The sequence below is a fragment of the Miscanthus floridulus genome, chromosome 8 (genome assembly GCF_019320115.1).
Source record: "Miscanthus floridulus cultivar M001 chromosome 8, ASM1932011v1, whole genome shotgun sequence".
NCBI lineage: Eukaryota > Viridiplantae > Streptophyta > Magnoliopsida > Poales > Poaceae > Miscanthus > Miscanthus floridulus.
Genome location: NC_089587.1, coordinates 158,720,423 through 158,743,011, shown reverse-complemented (window position 1 = coordinate 158,743,011; position 22,589 = coordinate 158,720,423). Strand labels below are relative to the sequence as shown.

The following is a 22,589-nucleotide window of genomic DNA, read 5'->3' as shown; positions in this document are numbered from 1 at the left end:
GAACAAAACCAAAACGTTTTATAATTTAAAACAAAGGGATAGCTGCAAAAGAAAACCAATTACCCAAATGTCCGGTGAGCTCAATCCTAACAAAGTGTCCCTGAAATCAACCAAAGAAAATTATGATTGTGAATAAAACAGAATCAGATCCCCAAGAAAAAAAAGCAGCATAATGATTTTTTAGACCAAAAGAAGCATAATGAGTTGAGAGAATCCAACTGACGGGCACTCTTGCCTTTCACTTGAACGGCAGGTTACAACGGCTACCACCAACCAACCAATTCCCTGAAACAAAACTGTGGCGGTGTCTCTTACATCACGTGCAACAATGCTGCATCCCAATGCTCTACTGAACCTAACTAGATCATCCATGCATCACCACAACTGCAAGAACATATACATGAAACAGGACAGAGCAAGAGATGGGAGGGATGCAGTCGCCAGATGTTCAGCATTGGAGTCGGTCGAATCGACGTCAGGTGGGCTCAATCCTCCAGTGCTCCCAGTTCCTTTTGGCGACGTGGGAGTTCCTGGCATGGATGTTGAACCAGGTGATCCTGTTTGCCCGGCAGTGCTGCAAACAAGAATTACAAATGCTCAATATGACCCTGTTTCAGAAACGAGGGTATAAGTTCTGTACATAAATAAAGCATACTAAACTGTAAAAGCTACACAACCTATTTATGTGGGGTCATCAGATTAATAAAACTAAAGTACGGACTCAGCCAGCAATCGAATCTTCATCGAAAGGCTTCATAAAACTCACAATATTTGGGAGTTCCATAAGGAGCAATAGAGTTTACAGTTTATGACCATTTCTTCCATCAAGATGCACATTGTATTCATTACTAGAAGTAGTGCTATGCTTGCTAACAAACCTATTTCTTAAAGTTGAGCAAACATTTCCAGCTATAATGCAGCTTGAAGAGTTGGTGCAAAATATGAAAGGCTTAGCAGAGCTAACTTTCACAAATGAGTGATGGTGGCATGCTGCTACTTATCTTTTTTGTAATGTATCTGATAAATGTCTATATATCTTAGGTATATTGAATTTCGACAACATAATAAGTTACGAAATGAATCGATAAAGTTATATATAATTAGAAGTTCCACACTGCCTGAATCATTTCTGCACTACTTCAAATGGAGGCTAGTAAAATTTAATGCATTTACCTTGGAGATGAAGGGTAGGTGCATGATCCATAACCTGAAATGCAAAATACATATTTTTGATGAAAAAGTAGATTCCACACATACTTGTAAGATTTTTGAGAAGATAAATGTCTGTTTCACTGAAAAAAAAGGTAGAGGAGAGGACCGGAGGGTGCAAAGATGGTTTCAACCATGCAACACAAATACCACACATTTAAGAAACTTTAATCTAATACTACAAAAGAGAATATGAAAACTAACAGGGCCCAAACTAACATGTAAGTATGTAATCACATTAGAATAAAGGCAATAAAAACCTATGAGACGTGTGCAAGTGCAAACTCGGTTTTTTTATGTAGAATGAAGGCCATAGTCCCATTTGAATGTTTGGTATGTTTGTATAGTTCAGCGGAACATATCATCGCTACGCCTTTTCAGTGAAAGTTCTCTTCAAGCACATTAATCACAATGACGACTATATATAAATATACAATCATGTAGTTTATAACCTTATATATAATCATAGTATGTATTAGAAATAGTTCCACTTCAAGTCCTCTGGAACTTCTCTTACTCCAGACAAACATATATACCACAATAAGAGACAAAGAATCCAGAACCCGCATGATATTAAGTAGTATAATTTAGTCCTAGAACAATTGGAACATAACTGTGACTGTGAGAGCCAAACTGAGAATTAACATAACTTATTTATCATGAATTACAGTTGCCTCATGTTACGTGTATACAGCAAATCAGCAATCACATTTGCTTAAATGTATTGTATCAACCCAAATATACCTCACAGTAAAATACACAACTAAACGCACTCCCTGTTTAGCATCAAGCAGTGCTTTTTTGGGTTTAGAGCAATGTTGTTACAAGCTACAGCAAATCGTGCACCATGGACTATAGGACAAAGAAGAAAAACAGGTCCATAGGTTATCGGCAATGTTGATGCCGTTCATTTTCACCCGATTATTGTAGCGGTAAAATTTTAATTGCCACAACCCAACGACTTTCTTCTATGACATCATCACATCAATATGTACTATTATTCTCATATGAAGTGAGCTAAGCAAAAGCAAAAGTAATAATGAAGGAAACCAAAGAGTATTAATTAGCCAGAGATGATGAAGGAAATTAAATAAATGATGCAAGAAACAAACGGATATATAACCCCTAAAGGTTCCGAAAAAGAAAAGCGACCAGTTTAGCAGAGTATGGTTGCGCAAAGCAAAAGAGACAGAGGACGTACTCCAAGACCGAACAGAAAAGCAAAAGCAAAAGGGATGCCGGAGATGGATTGATGCGCAGATACAGACGGCACAGTGAAGAACATGGAACAAGCTAGGCGGAAAGTTTGGTTAAGCGTACTGACTGGGGTCGTTGAGCGTGACGGTGGCGGTGCCGGCGAAGTCGCATGCCCCCGGCGCGGCGCGGGAGCGCTGGAAGATGGAGTTGAAGGCGTAGGAGGCGTGCGCGGCGAGGGTGTTGGGCAGGTAGCAGAGGCCGCTGGACTGGATGGGCGTGCAGTCCGCCGCACCCCCCGCGGGGCCGCACGCGTAGTCCAGCGCCGACTGCAGCGCCTTGTCCGACGCCCCGCTCCGCGCGATGCACCACGCCGCGCCCGCCGGCCGCGCCACCAGGAGCACCAGCGCCGCCAACGTCACGGCAACGTCGAGCCACAGCGCCGCGGGGAGGCGCCCGCGCCGCCGCATGTGGTGGGGTGGACGGTGCAAGGAACGGCGGTCGGGGAGAAAGAGCGAGAGAGAGAGAGAGGGGAAAGGTGGTGGGAAGGGAATGTGGAGCGAGAGGGCGGTCGGTGTGGGGATATGTGAAAGAAGGAGACGAGACAGTCGGGGGCGGGTCGGCGGGAGGGGAGGAGGATCTCCTTCTCGCGCTCCTCCCTCCCACAAAGCTGCTTTCTTTTCTCCTTTCTTTGCTTGGACGGGTGGTTGTTTGTGTTGTTGGGCTGGGCTTATTAGCTACAGCTCTGTGCAGTGTGCACCTTTGCTATCAGACATGTTGTGTTTTCCTGTTATCTGAAGAAAATGCCACAATAACACTAGTATTGTTCACAACGATACTTTGTTTATTGATAAAATGAATTGCCTCAACTTCTGGTGCAGAAAAGAATATGAAAAACTGAGGCGACAGTGCCACAGCGTTCTGCATTGTAATAGAGGAAATGGCCTGAATGTTATAAATGAGTTCATGAATGAGGACTTTTCTGATGGGGCTGAAGGTTCAGAGTCACCATATTCAAATGGTACTAGTAAGAGGGCTTGTGTGATGCCCAAAGAATTGAAATCTTTAGGCAGTAAGGCAGAAGATTCAGAGAGTTCTAACTGGGATGCTGTGGAATGCATAGATGAAGATACAAGTGAGTTAACTTCTATTGATCCATGTATGGTAGAATCAGAATCTTCTGAATCTGAGTCTTCCTATATATGAAGAGGACCCTGATAGAATACCCGTCTCTACCAATATGGAAGAGAACTGTGGTCCCAAACCAAAAATTGTCCGGATCGCTTCATCTAAGTCAGACATTTTTATTTGAGACAGAACTCCCGAGGATTTTGCCACATGGCAGCGCATTATACTTGTAGATGCTATTCGAGCAAATACAGAATGGGTTCTATTTGCCCGTAACCAGGCTGAAGTCTCTAAAGAGAAAGCACTGCAGTCTGCAATATCTGTTGGGTTGAAAGATTTTGACCATTTGGAGCCTTACGTGATTTATCATGCTGCACGATTAGTTGCACTGCTTGAGGCATATGCACTCTATGATCCAGAGATCGGATACTGTCAAGGAATGAGTGATCTCTCGTCAACAATAATTGCAGTCATGGAGGAAGATCATGAAGCATTTTGGTGCTTTGTGGGTTTCATGAGGAAAGCCAGACACAACTTCAGGCTTGATGAGGTTGGAACAAGAAGACAGCTGAAAACCGTCTCGCAGATCATAAAGCGCAAGGATTCACACCTCTATAGGCACCTGCACAGAAACTTCAGGCCGAAGAATGCTTCTTTCTGTACCGAATGGTGGTGGTTCTCTTCAGGAGGGAGCTCACTTTTGAGCAGACTATGTGTCTGTGGGGGTTATGTGGGCTGACCAGGCCGCGATTTGTTGGGCATGGCCATTCTACTATATGGATGCAGATTCCATTTTTGCATCCTCTCCTTGAGTGCCTAGGTTTGTTTCAGCCCAAAACACAAAGAAAAGTCATTGTCCGGGAAAACGTAATAAGCAAGACTCCAAACTCCAAAGCTACCTTTACCATTCTTTCCAAAATCTAGCTTCATGAAGGGCCCCATGTCACTCAACCCCAAGGGTACGAGGGCCGTCTCTCCTAACCCTGAGGGCACGGGCTCTGTCTCGTCCGACCCCTGGGGCGCGGGCTCTGTCTCGCCCGACGGGGACTCGTACCGCCTCCAACTACTATGGCTCTAAGGATACGACCCCGGGGTCAAACTTCTGACACCGGGAGGGAAGCAGGCACGTCTCGACGTGACCCATGGCCACTCCAGGCCACGCCCGAGGGTTCACATCGCCAACAGTGATGGGTGCGTGGTCGCTGTGCTGCCTACTCACCGTACGGCCACCGATCGGCACGTCGGTTCACCACGTTGTCCGCCAAGACAGAGAGATGCCATGACCAGCTGATGACATCGGGGCATGGCATCAGTCGTGAACAGGAGCCCAACGTGGAGCCATCCCCATCACCATCTACAGCATCGGCAGGACCCGTATAAAAGAGAAGAAGGACCCGGTGGCCCTGAAGGTCTTCTTCTCCCTCGCTTTTCTCCTTCTTTCTCTCTATAACCCGCGCCTTCCCCTTCACCTATAAAGGAAAAGCAGGACGTCCCAAGAAGGGGCAACGAGCACACGGGCAATCAGCACACAGCCGAACAAACTCTCAACACTCTCCAATCCTTCCAGCAGAGACCTAGGATCCGCTCACTCTCTCGCCTGTTTGTAACCCCTACTTACAAACTAGTGCTGATAACATGAGCAGCAACAGACTAGATGTAGGGACATTCCGCCCGAACTAGTATAAATCCTTGTGTCCTCCGAGCGCACCATCCAGGCCAGACGTGTAGATACAAATTTACTAGCCGGTGATACGAAACACCGACAGTTGGCGCGCCATGTAGGGGTTTTTTGTGCGTCTCGATGTCCACTTCAGGCCTAGGATGGCTAGTCACGGCATCAGCTAGGTCCCGAGCGTGCACGTGCGCTTCGGGAACCTAGACTTCATTATCATGAAGGAGCGAGAGTTGGCGCAGGCTCCCGCCATCGTCCAGCCTCTCCACTCTGTCGGCCTCAATGCGGTCGTCGAGGCACTTGAGGAGCTATAGATGCATGCGCCGGAGGCCCGTGTCCCTGAGAGCAACCGACTCCTCGGCTTCAACTACGGGAGGCTTGAGCGCCAGCTCGACATCTTCCTGGGACCCCGACCTTCCCGAGAGGACCTGCGCTGCCTCACCTTCTCGTTCACCAATGTCATGACGCAGCTTGCCGGGGCGACCGCTCTTCTTGGAATACCTCATCCAGAGTGCCCCGACAGCGTTCCCATTTAGTTTGTGCAACACTGCAGAGACCATTGGCCACCTCATGGCGCAGTGCATGCTCCTATCCCCTATGAACAATGAGTTCGTGGGGATAACCGAATACGTCGTGGAATCTTTCCACGACCTTCTTGCAGGAGATCCAGAGTTGCTTTCCGACTCTAACTCTAGCAGGGGGAGCCATCACCCCTCGCGAGAATGTTTTATGGTAGGTACACCCAAGGGACGTGTCGAAAGCGTCCACAAGGGAGGGGCTACCCCCACCAAACGACCTCAACGATGAGGTTGAGGGAGATGCAAGGGCCCCACCTCTCCTACGGGTGGAGCAGCTAAGGGTGCGGCGTAGGGAACTCGAGGATGCGCGACTCCAGCTAGAGCAGGAGCACGCGGAGCTTGAGCAAGAGATTGAGCGCCACGGAGACAGTGGGCGTGCATGCGCCATGGCCCACGACATGAACTGGAGGATCATCGAAGACGATGGAGCCCTCCCACACTTCGCCTGGGCAAGCCAGAACATCGCTGCCATGGCAGCCTTGCTTCAAGGGCTCCTGGAACCCACGACACCTGAGGATCATCGGGCCCATCGTGAGATCCTCACACTGCTCGAGCGTGCAGCGGTGCAGCAGGCGAAGAGCTCGCTATCTTAGTGATGCGAGCTCGAAGCCAGTCAGCATGCGCCCTCGGGATGACATGTCAGGGACGTGTTCGTCCATCAGGCGTTGTGCGGCGGCAGGGGGTAGCGCTGTGGCCCCCATGCATGAGCATCTCGGCCTCTACCATGACGCATGAAACACCCTAGATGCTCATAGGCGTGGACAAAGCAACAAGAGAGCGGAAGCCGGCCATGACTACCACCCTCATCATGGTGGACGCTATGACAGCGACAAGGACTGGAGCCTGAGCCTCGATCTACCATGACCTCAGGTCTTTGGCTGACACATCCTCAACGTCGACTTCCCACCATAGTATCGACCGCCGACCAACATCCCGAAATACTCTGAGGAAACAAACCTCGGACTATGGCTCGAGGATTACCGGCTTGCTTGCCAAGCCGGTGGAGCAGATAGTAATAGTTTTATTATCCGCCACCTTCCATTGTTCCTGGCCGATTCGACGCGAACATGGTTGGAGTACCTTCCGCCCAATCAGATTCAAAGTTGGGCGGACCTAAAGGAGATTTTCGTAGGAAACTTCTAGGGCACCTACGTGCGTCCTGGGAAACCCGTGGGATCTCAAAAACTGCTGACAGAAGTTCGGTGAAACTCTTCATGAGTACATCCGACGCTTCTCCCGGTAGTGCAATGAGCTGCCCGACGTCGCCGATGCCGACATTATAGGAGCCTTCCTATCTAGGACCACCTGTGAGTCCCTGGTTCACAAGCTAGGATGCAAGGGCCCACGAACCTCCAAGGAGCTCCTCAACATCACCACCAGCCATGCCTCGGGCGAGGGGGCGGTCAGAGTAATTTTTGACCGCCCTAAGGGCAAAGCAAAGCGGGACAAGAACGTCGATGAAGGCGCCTCCAACCGCCCTAACAAGAAGAACAACAAGTAGCGGCACAAGGGCTCACTCATGGCCGCTGCCGATCGCAAGGGGGGGTCGAAAGCCTGCCGAGGGTACCCAAGACCACTTCAAGAAGCTGCTTGAAGGGCCATGCCCGAACCATGCCTTCCCCATCAAGCACCTATACAAAGACTGCGCTCTCATGAAGTGGTTCCTGACTAGTGGCTCCAACAAGGGGGAGCATAGGAAGGAGCCCAAGCTAGCGGCAGATGACACTAAGGGGAAGGATGGCGGCTTTCCAACACCGGATGGCTACCTCATGATCTTCAGAGGGTCTATATGGCCAAGCCAATGATGCCTTCCTTCCTCCGATGGTCAAAGTCCACCATCACCTTTGATCGGACCGACCACCCGAAAAGCGTCCCACAGCCGAGAAGATACCAGTTCGTGGTCGACCCGATCGTCAGCACGAAGCAGCTCACCAAGGTACTGATGGATGGAGACAACGGCCTCAACATTATGTACGCTGAGATGCTCGACGCCATGGGCATCAACCGATCGCACATTCGGCAAACTGGGGTGCCTTTCCACGGCATCGTGCCTAGAAAGCAGGTCGTGCCACTCGAGTAGATCGATCTGCCCATCACCTTTGGGAATCTAGCCAATTACAGGATGGAGACCCTTACCTTCAAGGTGGTCGGGTTCCACAGGACCTACCATGCCATCTTGAGACATCCATGCTACACAAAGTTCATGGCCAACCCCAACTACACCTATCTAAAGTTGAACATGCTGGGTCCGTGCGGGGTCATCACCGTCGGCACCTCCTTCTAGCGTGACTATGAGTGTGAGGTCGAATACTACGAACATGCCATGGTGATTGTCACCTCCAAAGAGCTCATGGCCATCAGGGAGGAGATCGTCGAAGAAGCGCCTGACCCCAAGCGGTTGGCTAGGTCTTTCAAGCTCGTGGAGGGCGCTAAGGAGGTCCTCATAGACCCCAGCAGCTCTGAGGGCAAACTGGTGTGCATCAACATTACACTTTCCTCTAAATAGGAAAGCACGCTCGTCGACTTCCTCCGCGCCAACAGAGACATCTTTGCCTGGAGACCCTCGGACATGCTAGGCATCCCGAGAGAAGTCACCGAGCACGCCTTGAAGATCAGACCAGGCTCCAAGTCGGTGAAGCAGTGCCTGTGTTGCTTTGACGAGGAGAAACGCAGGGCCATCGGTGAGGAGATTACGAAGCTTTTGGCGGCCAGATTCATCAAGGAGGTATATCACCCTAAGTGGTTAGCCAATCCTGTTCTTGTAAGAAAAAAAGAGTGGGAAATGGAGAATGTGTGTTGACTACATGGGTCTCAACAAAGCATGTTCAAAGGATCCGTTTCCTTTGCCATGCATAGACCAAGTAGTCGACTCGACCTCAGGGTGCGAAACCCTTTGCTTCCTTGATGCGTACTCTGGGTACCATCAAATCGCGATGAAAGAGTCCGACCAGCTCACGACGTATTTCATCACCCCGTTCGGATCATCCTGCTACATCACAATGTTGTTTGGTCTAAAAATGTGGGGGCTATGTATCAGCGTTGTATGCTCGAGTGTTTCAGGGACTCATCAGGCAAATCATTGAGGCCTACGTAGATGACATCATGGTCAAGTCCAAATGGGCTGACTAGGTCAAAGCCAACCTAGAGCAGACCTTCATGAAACTTCGAGCAAATGGCATCAAACTCAACCCCAAGAAATGTGTTTTTGGGGTCCCGAGGGGTATGCTACTGGGTTTTATCGTCTCCGAGTGCGGCATCAAAGCCAACCCAGAGAAGATCTCAGCCATCATAAGGATGGGCCCAATTCAGAACATAAAGGGGGTACAACGACTTACAGGGTGCCTCGCTGCGCTTAGCCGTTTTATCTCGTGCCTCGACGAATGAGGTCTCTCCCTCTATTGGCATCTAAAGAAATCCGACCATTTAGAATGGACGCCCGAGGCCCAGAAGGCACTTGATAAGGTCAAGTAGCTCCTGACAATGGCCCCAATCTAGGTCCCGCCAATCGACGAGGAATCTCTCCTGCTCTTCATTGCGGCCACTATGCATGTGGTCAGTGCTGCCCTAGTGGTAGAGCGGGAAGAAGAGGGACACACCCTCAAAGTACAGCATCACGTGTACTTCGTTAGCGAGGTCTGGTCTGATTCCAAGACTCGCTACCCCCAAATCTAGAAACTCCTATACGCTGTCCTAATCACCAAGAGGAAGTTGTGTTACTACTTTGAGTTACACCCGGTGATGGTCATTACGTCCTTCCCTCTCAGTGAGGTCATCCAAAACTAGGATGCCATAGGAAGAATCATGAAGTGGGCACTCGAGCTGATGGGTCAGGGCATTTTGTATGCCCCTCGGATGGCCATCAAGTCCCAAGTACTGGCCGATTTCATTACAGAATGGACCGAGATCCAAATGCCACCAGCAGCCATCGACCAAGAGTACTGGACGGTGTACTTTGATGGGTCATTGATGAAGAAAGGCACTAGCGTGGGGCTGGTCTTTGTTTCACCCCTCGGGGTGCACATGAGGTGCATGGTTCACATCCATTTCCCTACCTCCAACAATGTGGCAGAGTATGAGGCACTCATCAATGGCCTATGCATCATTGTTGAGCTAGGCATCCAACGGCTTGACGTCCAGGGTGACTCCTAGCTTGTCATCGACCAAGTCATGAAGGTGTCAAGCTGCCACAATGCCAAGATGGCAGTGTATTGCCAAGAAGTCTGCCAGCTGGAGGACAAGTTTGATGGCCTCAAACTCAACCACATCCCGAGATAGCTCAACGAGGTGGCCGACATGCTGGCAAAAATGGCATCCGGCCGAGAGCCGGTGCTGACGGGCGTCTTCGCCAGCGATTAGTACAAGCCCTCGGTCCGCTACGAGGAGCCAAAATAGACTGGTGATGGGCCACCTGCCCTAGGCTCAGGGGCTAATCGATCATCGGCTCCTTCTGACCCTTAAGTCATGGAGCTTGATGAAGATCCAACAGCAGAGCCTGACCCTCTAGCTGACTAGAGGATGCCTTACCTCTATTACCTCCTCCATGAGATGCTACCGATGGACAAAATGGAGGCTCAGCAGCTCATGTGTCATGCCAAGTCCTTTGTCGTTATTGAGGGGGAGCTCTACAAGTGAAGCCACACTGGGATCCTACAGCGCTGCATCCCCATCGAACAAGGGAAGCAGTTGCTGAGAGATATCCATGGTGGGGTCTACGGGCACCATGCTGCACCTAGGACCCTAGTCAAAAATGCGTTCCGATAGGGCTTCTACTGGCCGACTGTAGTAGCCAACACTGAACAGATTGTGTGCGCTTGTGAAGGGTGTCAATACTACGCTCGATAGACCCACCTGCCAGCCCAAGCACTCCAAACAATCCCCATCATATGGCCATTCGCGGTCTAGGGGATCGATATGGTCGGACCTCTCAAGAGAGCGCTCGGGGGGCTATATGCACTTGCTTGTCACCGTAGACAAGTTTACAAAGTGGATAGAGGCTCGACCGATCTCTGTGATTAAGTCCGAGCAAGCCGTGCTATGCTTCCTTGACATCATCCACCTCTTTGGAGTTCTGAACTCCATCATCGCCGGTACACAGTTCACCGGGAAAAAGTTCCTCTGATTCTGTGATGAATGCCACATCTGCGTCGATTGGGCCGTAGTGGCGCACCCCCACACGAATGAGCAGGTCAAGCACGTGAACCACATGGTCCTACAAGGCCTCAAGCCTAGGATCTTCAACCAGTTGAACAAGTTTGGCGAATGATGGGTCGCGGAGTTCCTCGCGATGCTCTAGAGCCTGAGGATGACCCTAGCCAGGCCATCGGCTACACACCCTTCTTCATGGTCTATGGTTCTGAGGCTATCCTCTCGACCGACCTCGACTCTAGAGTGCCAAGGGTCAGGGCATACGATGAGCAGGGAGCCGAGGCGTCCCTCGAGGATGCCATGGATCAGCACAATGAAGTGCGCAATGTTGCCCTCCTCTGCTTGGCCAAGTATCAGCAAGTGTTGTGCCGGTACCACAACCATCACATGCGAGGTCGGGCCTTCAACGTCGGGGACCTGACGCTCTACCTTGTCTAGAGCAACAAGAACCGCCACAAGCTCTCTCCACCGTGGGAGGGACCGTAGGTCATTGCGGAGGTGCTCTGATCGGGCACCTACAAGCTCAAGACCATCAACGGCGAAGTCTTCATCAACGCCTGGAACATCGAGCAGCTACATCGCTTTTACCCCTAATCTATGCGTGTACTTATGAAAATTAAAAATGGTGTTTTTGAAAAGAAAAACACTTTCTCTAATCGATTTCGCTATCATCTCCCTGATCTTTAGTGACACCTGACCCCAGCAACGGCAAGGGGCCAGGCCTTATTCAGGGGCTGATAAGAGCACACCTATTTAGAAACAACTGCTATGCCTGACCCTTTCTCTCGTTAAGATCTAGAAGCAAGGGTGGCAAAAACAAACGCTAAGTAAAACTAGTCAGACTGCAAGAAACCTACGCCCCAGCGGCTATGGCATTTTTGCTCACTAGCGTGATCAGAGTTTTTTGCCCGCACCTCGAGCTTTACTGCCTTAACAATGAAAAGGGTCAGAATGTATTAACCTTTTTATACATAAAAAAGGGAGAAGAGCCAAAAGTCTGTTCGACCATAACAAAAGTTAAGAACTTGTCCACATATTACAAGTTCACCGCCTGGCTTATCTAACTAACTAATTTTTTGGGGGGTGATCTCATCCTCTATCTTCATAGATAAGTCCTGTGCCAGAGGAGCCACCTCCTTCTCAATGTCCTCTAGCTTAGTGTCGGAGTAGACGGGCATGAAGCCTTGGCTCATCGTCGCTAGATTGATGTTCTCATAGTGAGAGCGAGCGATCATGAATGATTAGTGAACGTCGAACTGAAGCACGTCCCTCACAATCTCACATGCTCAATCCATAATCCAGATGGTGCGAACCATGTACGAGCTCGTCTCCTACTCTAGGGCTAGTTTGAGGCCGTCAAAGACCAGTTGGATGGTGATGCGCATGGCATCATGCTCATTGCACTCCTTTAGGAGGGAGGCCTTCACCTTGTCGAGCTCCTTCTCTAGGCCATGGCTCTTCATCACCTCCATGTCAAGCTTGTCATCAAGACCTATCCAAGCCACATACAGACCATGTCCAAAGGCCTACCACAGATTCTAGGGAGAAAGACAACAAGGGAAACTGGAGGCTTATCATCCAGGTCTGCTCGAAGCCTGCACACCTCATCGCACTGCTGGGTCGCCTTGGCCTCTAGGCGCTAGACCTCTTCCTAGTGCTGCTCACGCTGCCGGGTCACCTCGGCCTCCAAGCGTTGGACCTCTTCCTAGCGCTGACCGACCTCTGTGGTGAGCGTGGTAGACACGCCCTCGACCACAACCTTCAGGTCCCTCTCCCCCTTAAGCTCACCCTCGAGGAGGTCGATCTGTTGCTGGGCATCGGTGCACTCCTGGCAAGCCAAGTCATGCTCCATGTGAAGCCCCTCTATGGCCTAGAGCAAATCATCCCGCTCCTTCCATAGCTGCTCGGCCTCCACAACATCCGTGCGCACCCTCTCAATCAGGGCCATGAGCTTCTCCCTAGCCTTGCGGGCATCATCACGAGCATCCTTCTTTTTGACTTAGAGGTCGGCCAGCTCTCGGGCGGCGGGCGCAAGCTTAGCCACCTCTAGATGAGTGGCAGCGAGCTGTGCGGCCAGCCTCTCACTCCACCACATCTCCTCAATGAGGAATTGGGACTTCTCCTGGTTGTGGACCATAAGGGACTGTAGAGAGGACAAGACTTAGAGGTGCAAAAAGGGAAAATGAGGCTCGAAAGCACGGTTATATCATACCTGGCCAACTAGGGCGACAATGTCATGCAGTGAGCTCAGCGCGGTGGTCAGGGCAAGAATTGTGATCCCAACCTCTATGTGGATGCTACCCCATTCCCTCTCCTCCACTACATCATCGAGGGCAAAAACCGTCACCGCTGGGTCCCACCATTTTGCCCATCGGGTCTAGGATTCTCCCTGCTCATGTGGGATGCCACGCACTTGGACTAGAGACCAGGATGGCTCCGCACTGATCCCAAGCGGTGCCGACCCCTCTTGCGGTAGCAACTCCTCTAAAGCGGACCCTCTGATGGTAGAGGGGGCGGGTGACATGGATGCGGAGGCCTGCCCCGTTGCCACATCTGCTAAGGACGCCTCGGGCATGTCCTCCTCCATCCACCCCACCAGGGAGGCGGCCACCCGCACGGATGATGGCTCCGGCTATGCCGCTGCCACCTATGACATCGTGGCCACACCTAGCCATGCCATGCCCACCACAACCATTGGCTATGCCTCCCCGATCGACCCCGTGGCTGCCCCAGCACCACTCCCGCTCACCTTTGGCATGATGCCAACTAGCTCCTAGCACGTCTACTAGAGGAGGCTCTTCTTTGGCGCAAGCCTTAGGAGAGTCCCATGTCCTTCGACACTACAAAGGACATGATGGTTAGTTTACGGTAAAAATTCGTTAGAACAAAAGGACGAAAAAACTCTTGACTCACATCGATGCCATTGGATGATGACATTTTGGGGCCGGCCCGCCTGACCCCGGCTGCTCCTTGTTGGCATGTTGTGCTTCAAGCCCTCCCTCTACTCAGAGGGTATGGATGGGGTGTCATGGGAGGCCTAGATGGGGTAGGGCGGCTTGATTCTGTGGGCTCTAGGGGTGCGTCCCCCCCTCCTGCCCTAGGGCATGCCATGGGAAAGGCCCCGCCTACGGTAGAGACGGATCCTTATCCCCACCGCCCAGCTCATCCCATTGCATGGGTGACCTAAAGCCGTCCCCGCTGCCCAGCTCATCCCATTGGACGGGTGACCCAGAACCGTCACCTTCTTCTTCTTCTTCTTCTTCTTCTTCCTCTTCCTCCTCCAAACCTTGCCACTGCTTTCCTCGGTTCAGCCTCGCCCGCTGCTTCACCCATCGCCTTGCCTCCTTATCATCCTTCTCCTTCTTCCTCTTCTTGTCCATGGCATGGTTTGTCGCCCTCACAAACACGTGCTCTAGCAGTGGCGCGATAGAGGCCCGAAAGCCCAACCCCACCGATAGCTCGATGAAGCCCACGTCCACCCGCATTGCTGGATGTCCCTGGATTAGGAACATAGCATTAGACTCCTCCGTCGCCTCCTTGATGCGCTGCGTGACCTCGCTATCATGGAGCAGCCCTTGGGCGAGCACCATCCCGTCAAGCTATGCGTTGGGCATCATCCCGTATAGCGGGAGGGCGCGCGCCATTAGCAGCACCACCTTCCTTGCGTGGTATGCCCTGATGACACTAGCCCCATGGAGGCCATGGTTCTTTAGGAACATGATGGCATCGAGGATATCATGCATCCTCTTCTTTTCCTTCTTGGGAGGCCCCCACGATGACACCGACGGTGCCTCTTCGATGAGGCGTCTAGTGAAGTTCGACAAGGGGGCAACGACATCGTTCTTCATGTAGAACCACTACACATACCACCCCCATGTTGGACCTCGACAGCTGATAGGGCATATACGTGATAGACCGCTGCCCCCGGAGGTGGATGCCCATGTAGCCCATCAGCACCGGCATGTCCCTGGCTCTACCCCTCTTCTTAAGTAGGGAGATGGAGAAGAAGTACCTCCACAGTTTGAAGTGGAATTCGATCCTAGGTACCCCTCACATAGCGTGATGAAGGCCATGATGTGCCGGATCCTATTGGGGTTCAGATGCTGTAGGTCCATCTGGTAGTGGTGCAGTAGTCCCTAGAAGAATGGATGGGGAGGAATCGTGAGTCTACGCTCGTGGAAGGGTGTGAAGAACACGACATAGCCATCGGGCGGTGCCAGTGCATCCTCACGACCGTGCATGAGCCACTCCACCATGTTGGTCCTCCCATAGAGAAGACCATGCTTAACAAGGTCCTCCATGCGCGCATGGGTGATGTCAAAGTGATACCATGTCTCATTGGGAGGCAAGGGCGAAGAACAAGAGCTACGCTGGTGGAGGAAGAGCAAAGGCAATAGATCTGAACGTCGGCAGTAGAGAAGCAGAGAAGGCGAGGCTATAGTTAGGCGTGCCGAAACATGGAGGGGGAGGCCACTATTTATAAGGCAGGGTGAAGCGAGAGGTGAACCGTCCACCTAGATCTATGTGCCCACCATGCCGTGTCACATCGCCTCTTTGAGAAACATGTGCATGCCACCTCTGGCTGCTCCCTCGAAGGACGCACTGGATGATGGTTCACCCCATTCGGTGGGTCAAGAACCGCCATAGGTAAGGAGGGATACGGAGCTGAAAATGCTCCCACAGCCCATTTAGGTCCCACCGGTGGGTTCACAACCGCTCTAGGGCACCTTTAGAGTGAGGGGTGGAAAGGGATGGGCCCGCTAGTGGCCAGTACCTGGGCGCATGAAGCACCGTAGGCATCCTAGCCCACGTTCGAGTCTTGGTTGGTTCACAGTCCATGGTTTTTCCTCGAAGAAAATCAGCGAGTCCTTGGGACCGGTCGAACGGACCTAGGAACTATATGGATTGGCCGCCATGAATCTAGAGTTGATCACCAGTTGACCCATGCTGGACCCCATGAATGGGAAGCCAGGGCTCCACTCGGACTAGCCCGTTAATAGCCCACCGAGCACCATGATTCGTCCATCGAGGAAAACATGGCATGGCTCAGCCCCTTCGTTTTATCAAAAAAATGCTTGAGGGAGGACAATCACAAGATGAGGTGACCCCTCAATGGGACCCTTGCTATGCGTGGGGGCTCAAGGGAAGTTGGACTCGCAAGGAGACCAAATACACGTTCGCATGATGATGGCGGATAGATCGAATCCTAGGGAGGGGTCAAAATCAAGAGAAATCTTTTCTGGCCCCAAGAATCCTGTAGCTACATGTTCCCAAGGAGTCTAATCATGACAGAAGGGAATTGCAACCCACCAAGGCATCCTGCGGATAGCAGAAGATCAAAGCCCTTGAAGTCCCTCCATCCAAAAAAACCTATGAAGGAGTATCCTACTCCTCCGCAGGCTCGGGGGCTACTGTCGGGTATTAGTATTAGAGATACCCAAAGAAGAGATTTGAGGACCACGAATAATGACTCGCCTAGATAATCAAGGACATATTTCAGTCTCGCCCGACCCCTTGAGCACGGGCCCCGTGTCGCCCGACCCCAAGGGTACGGGAGCCGTCTCGCCTGACCCTGAGGGCACAAGCTCCATCTCGCTTGACCCTAGGGGTACAGGGGCCATCTCGCCTAACCCTAAGGGCATGGGCTCCGTGTTGCCTGACCCCTAGGGTGTGGGCTCCGTCTCGCTCGATGGGGACCTGTACTGCCTCCAACCACTATGGGTCTAAGTGTACGACCCCAGGGTTAAACTTTTGACACCGGGAGGGAAGCGGGCACATCTCGACATGACCCATGGCCATGCCAGCCCATGCTTGGGGGTTCACATCACCAACAATGATGGGTGCATGGTCACTATGCTGCCCACTCCCCGTAGGGCCCCTAACAAGCACGTCGGTTCACCACGCTGTCCATCGGGATGGATGGGATGCCACGACCAACTAATGACGCCAGGGCATGGCACCAGTGGTGAATAGGAGCCTGACATGGTGGAGCCATCCCTGTCACCATCTACAGCATCGATGGGACCCGCATAAAGGAGAATTACTACAAGGATTTTACCCTTATAACACCACTGATTTTCACAACACCACACATTTGGTTGTAATATTTGGTTCTATGGCAACCAACGTCATAATTGGTAGCGATATATGGGCCTTTGTAGCACCAAGTTTTAAAGACAAAACTAGATACACACTATATGTGAGCCCAGGAAGTCAAATCTCACATATAGCCACAAATAAGGTTAATATCAAAAGACAATACTTATTACATAATGTATTAGTATAAGGAATGTAACCTCAGAGGATAGATAGCAGAAAGACAACTCCGATCTTCAGGCAAAGACTCCAAATCCATAGGGATAACTGACTGGTTGACCACAAGCCTATCTCTTCCATACTAGCAATCTGGTACCCATCCGGGATTTTTATCCAAAGTATAGAAAAGTAAAGCAAGCGTAAGTACATATCGTACTCAGCAATGTAACATGGGGTTCATGAGGCTCAAAAGGTTGACACTGATTTACTGCGATTAGCTTTTAATAGGTCATCTTTTTAAGCAATTGAGTAGCAATGAATTTATCATAAGCCCATAAACACATGATCAGGTAAACATGAATAATGAATAGCATAAACAATTAATCATTAGTGATCATCTCTATTCCATAAGGGTTCCAAGGCCGCTCGTGTCGGTGAGCACGGTTGTTATAATAGTTTTACACTCTGCAGAGGTTGTACACTTTCACTGTGAGTCATGATTTACCCTTTCGCCTGAGGTGATTAGCCTCTTGACCCACTACTAAGGAAGGTCGGCAGGGTTCACTATGAAGACTTTCAAAGGTTCATCTAACAAGTTAGGGCCGCAAAGGTTTCCCCATCAATAAGCATAAACCACCCTCCAAGGAGTGACTAACAAAGTGCACCCTCTTGGCAGGCCGAGATCATACCTGTCGGAGCCCCTCTTGCGCCATAAAGGTAACCACTAACAAGCTAGAAAAGGTCCTCATACTGAGCTAAAGCCAGAGCCATATAGCCCACACAGCTGTACTGTAAGTCTCGGATGATCACTTATAGATAAGTCCTTAGGGAGAGAAATCTAGAGCATTTAGAAAGTAGCTAAACACTCTAGCCCCCTGTTTCCATATTGCTAAAAAGTCATGTTTTAATGTTTATTGCATATACCATTAGTCAAGTTACAAGATCATGGTTTTGGTTGTGCACTAGCAAAAACTACTCAATGCAATAACCCAAAGGTATCAAGGAATCTAGGATATCAATTAGCTAGGGAAATTACTACAATTACCAAGGTAGACACATGCAACATGAATTAAATGATTAAAGGTGAATAGGTATCAAGGATGGTCCCATGGTATACTTGCCTTAAACTCAGACCAGATCTTCTTTTGGTCCAAATCTTCCAAGAATTGCCTCTGGACTCACCACGTATAGCTCACCGACTGGACTTGATCATAGAACACCACACAAGCATCCAAACAGACATGCATAACATACATACATAGCTATATTAGAACATTACACCAACTAGTGGAAAAAGGATTTGAAACAGATCTACGTATTGCTACGAACACACAGACGTGGAAAGCACGCTAATCGGAGCTACGATTGAAAAGATAATCTACCGAAAGATTTTGCTTATAAAACGGAAAACCATAAGCTTTATTTATTTTATTATCTAAAAGCATGTATATGATATTTTAGAGAAAATACTTAAGTTGAATTAAGTCAAACTTATATTTGGTTTTAAAAATCGAAGTGGAATTTATTACATTTTATTTATAAATCTAGTGACATAATTATTATTCAAGTTGGGATTTAAACCATGAAATTTCAGGGATTTTGACATAGAAAACATTGATACTAATGCGTAGGTCACGTTGTTATGGATCCAACGCAACTTGAACAGACTATTTCAGAGTTAAAATGAATAAGTCATGATTTAAACAAGTTTTCCTTTAGTTAAATAATAGATTAAATCTACCTATGAATTTTAAATATTGAAAACATGCCTAACAGTAGTATAAACACATAGAAAATGTAAATACGGTCCTAACGCAATTCGAACGGGTCAAATCGGAGTTAAAATGATAAAGTTATGGCCTAAACAAGTTTGATGGCATTTCTGTAATTAAATGAACTCAAATTTGAATTTAAACTAATTGATTCTGAATTTTAAATGCTAACTGGACTGTGGGTACTAATACTCAAAACTATAGGGGCTAAAATGAATAAAAACATGACTAAAAAACAATTCATTTGAACTGATTTGGACTGTGGGTTGATTTACTGAAAACCGAGGGGCTATTATGCAAAATGTGCACGGCTTGACTGCGGGTTGACCATGGTTGCTGACTGGACCACCACGCGCCAGCGTGTGAGTGGCGCGGTGCACCACGCGTGCGGTGGACTCACTGACATCAGCGCGGTGCACCGTGTCCACAGTCCATGGTGGACCGATTACGTAACCCCAAAGGGGCACGTGATCTCGGCCATCCACCACGCATCTGACGGCGCTGGCGTGATGGGGGCAGCGGGCCACCGGGGAAGAAGCTCACGATGGTGGAGCCATGGGTGTCGGTGTCCCGAGCTCACCGATGATGCTGGTACGGGTGATTCCGGCCACCCCAGACCAAGACGAGGGCACGAGAACAACGAGTGCATCTACGCGAGTCTAATACGACCCAAAGGAGTGGTGGGGAAGCACATCGAGACGATGGCCCCGTGGCGGCGCCATGCTTGGTAGCTCGAGAGCTTGTCGATATGGCATTCCAGGGCATCAAACACGACAAAAAGGGGATGAGGAGGTTTAGGAGCTCACCGTGAGTCCAACGGCGACGGTCGTGGCGTCTGGGAAGGCTTTGAAGGGGCGGGTCAACGACGATGGTGGATGGAGAGAGAAACCACGGCGTGGGTGAGTGGAATCCAAGCAATTGAAGGTCTAATCGAAGAATTGGAGATACCTACGACACCGGCGGGTCACGACGGAGCTCCGGGAGGCGTCGGCATCAACGATTGAGACGCGAGAGCAGTGGATTGCCGCCGGCGGTGGTGAGCTTGAGCGTGGATGGGAAAAAGGAGAGGGAGGCACTCGGTTCAGGGCTTTATAGGCCAACGGTGCTACGGTAGATGGAAGGGAAGTGGGGTGCTCGGGCGATTTGGACACCTATCATACGGGCACGGTGACTCGGCGGCTTGCCGTGGTGGCAGCGCCCTCACCGACAGCGAGAAAAGAAAGGAGGCGCGGGGAAGGAAAGGAAGGGGAAGGAAGGGAGTAGGGCTAGCTGATGGGTGGGGCCGGCGATGTAGTGAGGGAGAGGAGGGCGAAGTGCGTGCGGGCATGGGTGCTGGGGGCAAGCCGATGTGGGCCGCGGTGCCGAGCTTGGCCGCGTGGGCGACGCAAAGCGGAGGAAGGGCGCGAGCAATAGGCCATGAGCGGGAAGGCCGTGCATGGGAGGAAGGGAAGGGAAGAAGAGGCTAGGTCAGCGGAGAGGAGGAAAGGAGCAGGCCGGGCCAGAGGAAGCGTGGGCCTTCGGGCCAAAATGAGGGAGATCTTTCTTCTTTTTATTTTTTTCCAAATCCTTTTTCTTTTCTTAATTCAAAACAAATTCAAATATGAACCGAATCGAGTATAAATATGATTTAAAATAGACTTTTTAATTCAAACATAAATGAACAAATTTTGGGTAAGTTTTCCGAGAATAACTTTTTAAATTCTTTCATTTTCTAATTTTCTTTTCTTTTATTTCAAAGCCATTTTTAATTTCATTTGCAAAAGCAATTTTAACCATTTTGAATTTTCAATCAAAACCACTCAACCGAATAAATCAAATGCAATGGCATGTATGCTCAAACATGTTGCTACGTTATGATGAATTTTAATTTAATGAAAAAATATATTTTCCTATATTTCATGTGCACAAAAATTCCAAATTAAATCTTTTTAGGTCCATTTCTAGAAATTCAAATTTTAGCCCCTTAAGATGAATCTCGTCCCGAGATTCAAAAAAGGCTAGGGACAAGGAAGGGAGATAGAACTAGGAATAGAACTTAGATAAACATTCCAACATCTCAACTTGCATTACAAACCAGCTTAACAAGTTACACATGTCTCATCTCCAAAGCTCAAGAACAAAAAGTTTTGGCTGCACGGACTACCCCCTTAAGTTGAGGGATACAACTGTCTTGAATATAGAAACTTTAAACTCAAGGGCATAACCAAACTTCATATGACACCGTGGGTGACTTCTAATGTGATTGTGTTACACCTGAAAGAGATGAGGAAATTCTATCTTCACTTGATCCTTATTTTCCCAAGTTGCATCATCCTCTGATTGGTTACTCCTTTAAACTTCACACACTTTAAACACTCTTCCCATAAGAGTTCCCTAGGCTCTCTCTAAGATCCTAACTGGATAATCATCATAAGTATAATCATCTATTGGATAGAGCTCCTCTAAGGGTGTTTGTTCCTCTACACCATCATCTAGAAACTCATAGTCCACTTTACTATCCTCAGTGTTCACACCTTCTAATAGATCATTCCCATTGTCATATTCCTCAGGTGAAGGTTGAATACCCTCATACTCAATTCTTTCTTCTGACGGTGTGGTTAGAAGCACCGAACGCTGGGCATACTTGATCACTCCTTTACATGTAGACATCCATCCCATTCCAAGAATAACATCAATGTCCACTAACTCTAATAAAATAGGGTTTGCTTCAAATTTTACCCCCTTTATGTCGAGACTAACTCTTGGGCATATGCGGTTTGCCTTCATTTCTCCTCCTGGGGACTTAACTATCACTGGTTTCCTTATTGAAAGCATAGTTATCTTATGTTCTTTTACGTATGCACTAGAGATAAACGATTGTGACACACTAAGGTCAAACATCACCATAGCAGTGGCTGAGCTTACTGCAATCAATCCATAAATGACCTCCTTAGCTCCATGAGTGGTAATCATATCCACATTGTTCAAACTTCCAAGGATGTAATTTTGCTTTAACTTATTTCCATGCACCTGCTTCCTATGGATATTCTGTTCTGGCTCTTATTGCGGTTGATTCTGGCCTTGATTGTTTTTGACAAAGTTCTCAAGATAATTGTTCTCATAATGTTCAATCTCACCACAATCATAACCTTTCTCACTAGTAGGTGTATTTGTCTTCATGAAGGTGATAGTAGGAGATGACAAACATGGCTCTTGAGAGCTAACTTGTTGCACTTCATCATCAGGTTGCTAATACTGATTTAGATCTATACTCACAAGTAGATTCATAGGATGTGACTGATATTCTAGTTGCGTAGCAAACTGAGGATGAGTGTTTCTTAACTGGCATTGAAGATCATGTTTTCTCTTCTTCTCTTCCCTCTCTCGACGTAGTTGCAAATCACCATTCAATCCTTTCAAAAAGCATTTCTATTTCTTAGCATCACTATCTACCTCTCCTGGAGCATAGCATGACAATTGAGTGAACCGATTATGATACTCACACACTGATATGGATCCTTGCTTGAGAGCCTAAAACTTATCTTGCTTGAGTTCTACCTCACCTGCGGAAATGTGGTACATCTTGAAATTCTCCATGAATTCCTACCAGGTGATCTGTCCAGCATTGTTGGGATGTCTGTACTGGTAGGACTCCCA

General features: G+C 49.2%; 1 protein-coding gene and 1 pseudogene across 2 annotated transcripts; one reads left to right on the top strand and one right to left on the bottom strand.

The window, feature by feature from the left end:
• Window positions 1-304: 304 nt before the first annotated feature.
• LOC136473823 (PLASMODESMATA CALLOSE-BINDING PROTEIN 1-like) lies at window positions 305-2,946 on the bottom strand. Of its 2 annotated transcripts, none has more exons than XM_066471464.1 (3): window positions 2,534-2,946; window positions 1,174-1,207; window positions 305-574 (listed from the first exon to the last, which is right to left on the bottom strand). In XM_066471464.1, exons 1-3 carry the CDS (start codon window positions 2,871-2,873, stop codon window positions 376-378), a joined length of 573 nt encoding a protein of 190 aa, XP_066327561.1. In that variant the 5' UTR covers window positions 2,874-2,946; the 3' UTR covers window positions 305-375. The 2 variants fall into 2 exon arrangements, with proteins under 2 accessions (XP_066327561.1, XP_066327562.1); XM_066471465.1 differs by having other exon boundaries at window positions 337-574; window positions 2,530-2,946.
• Window positions 2,947-3,258: 312 nt separating this feature from the next.
• On the top strand, window positions 3,259-4,343 carry LOC136470070 (rab GTPase-activating protein 22-like; annotated as a pseudogene).
• Window positions 4,344-22,589: the final 18,246 nt, after the last annotated feature.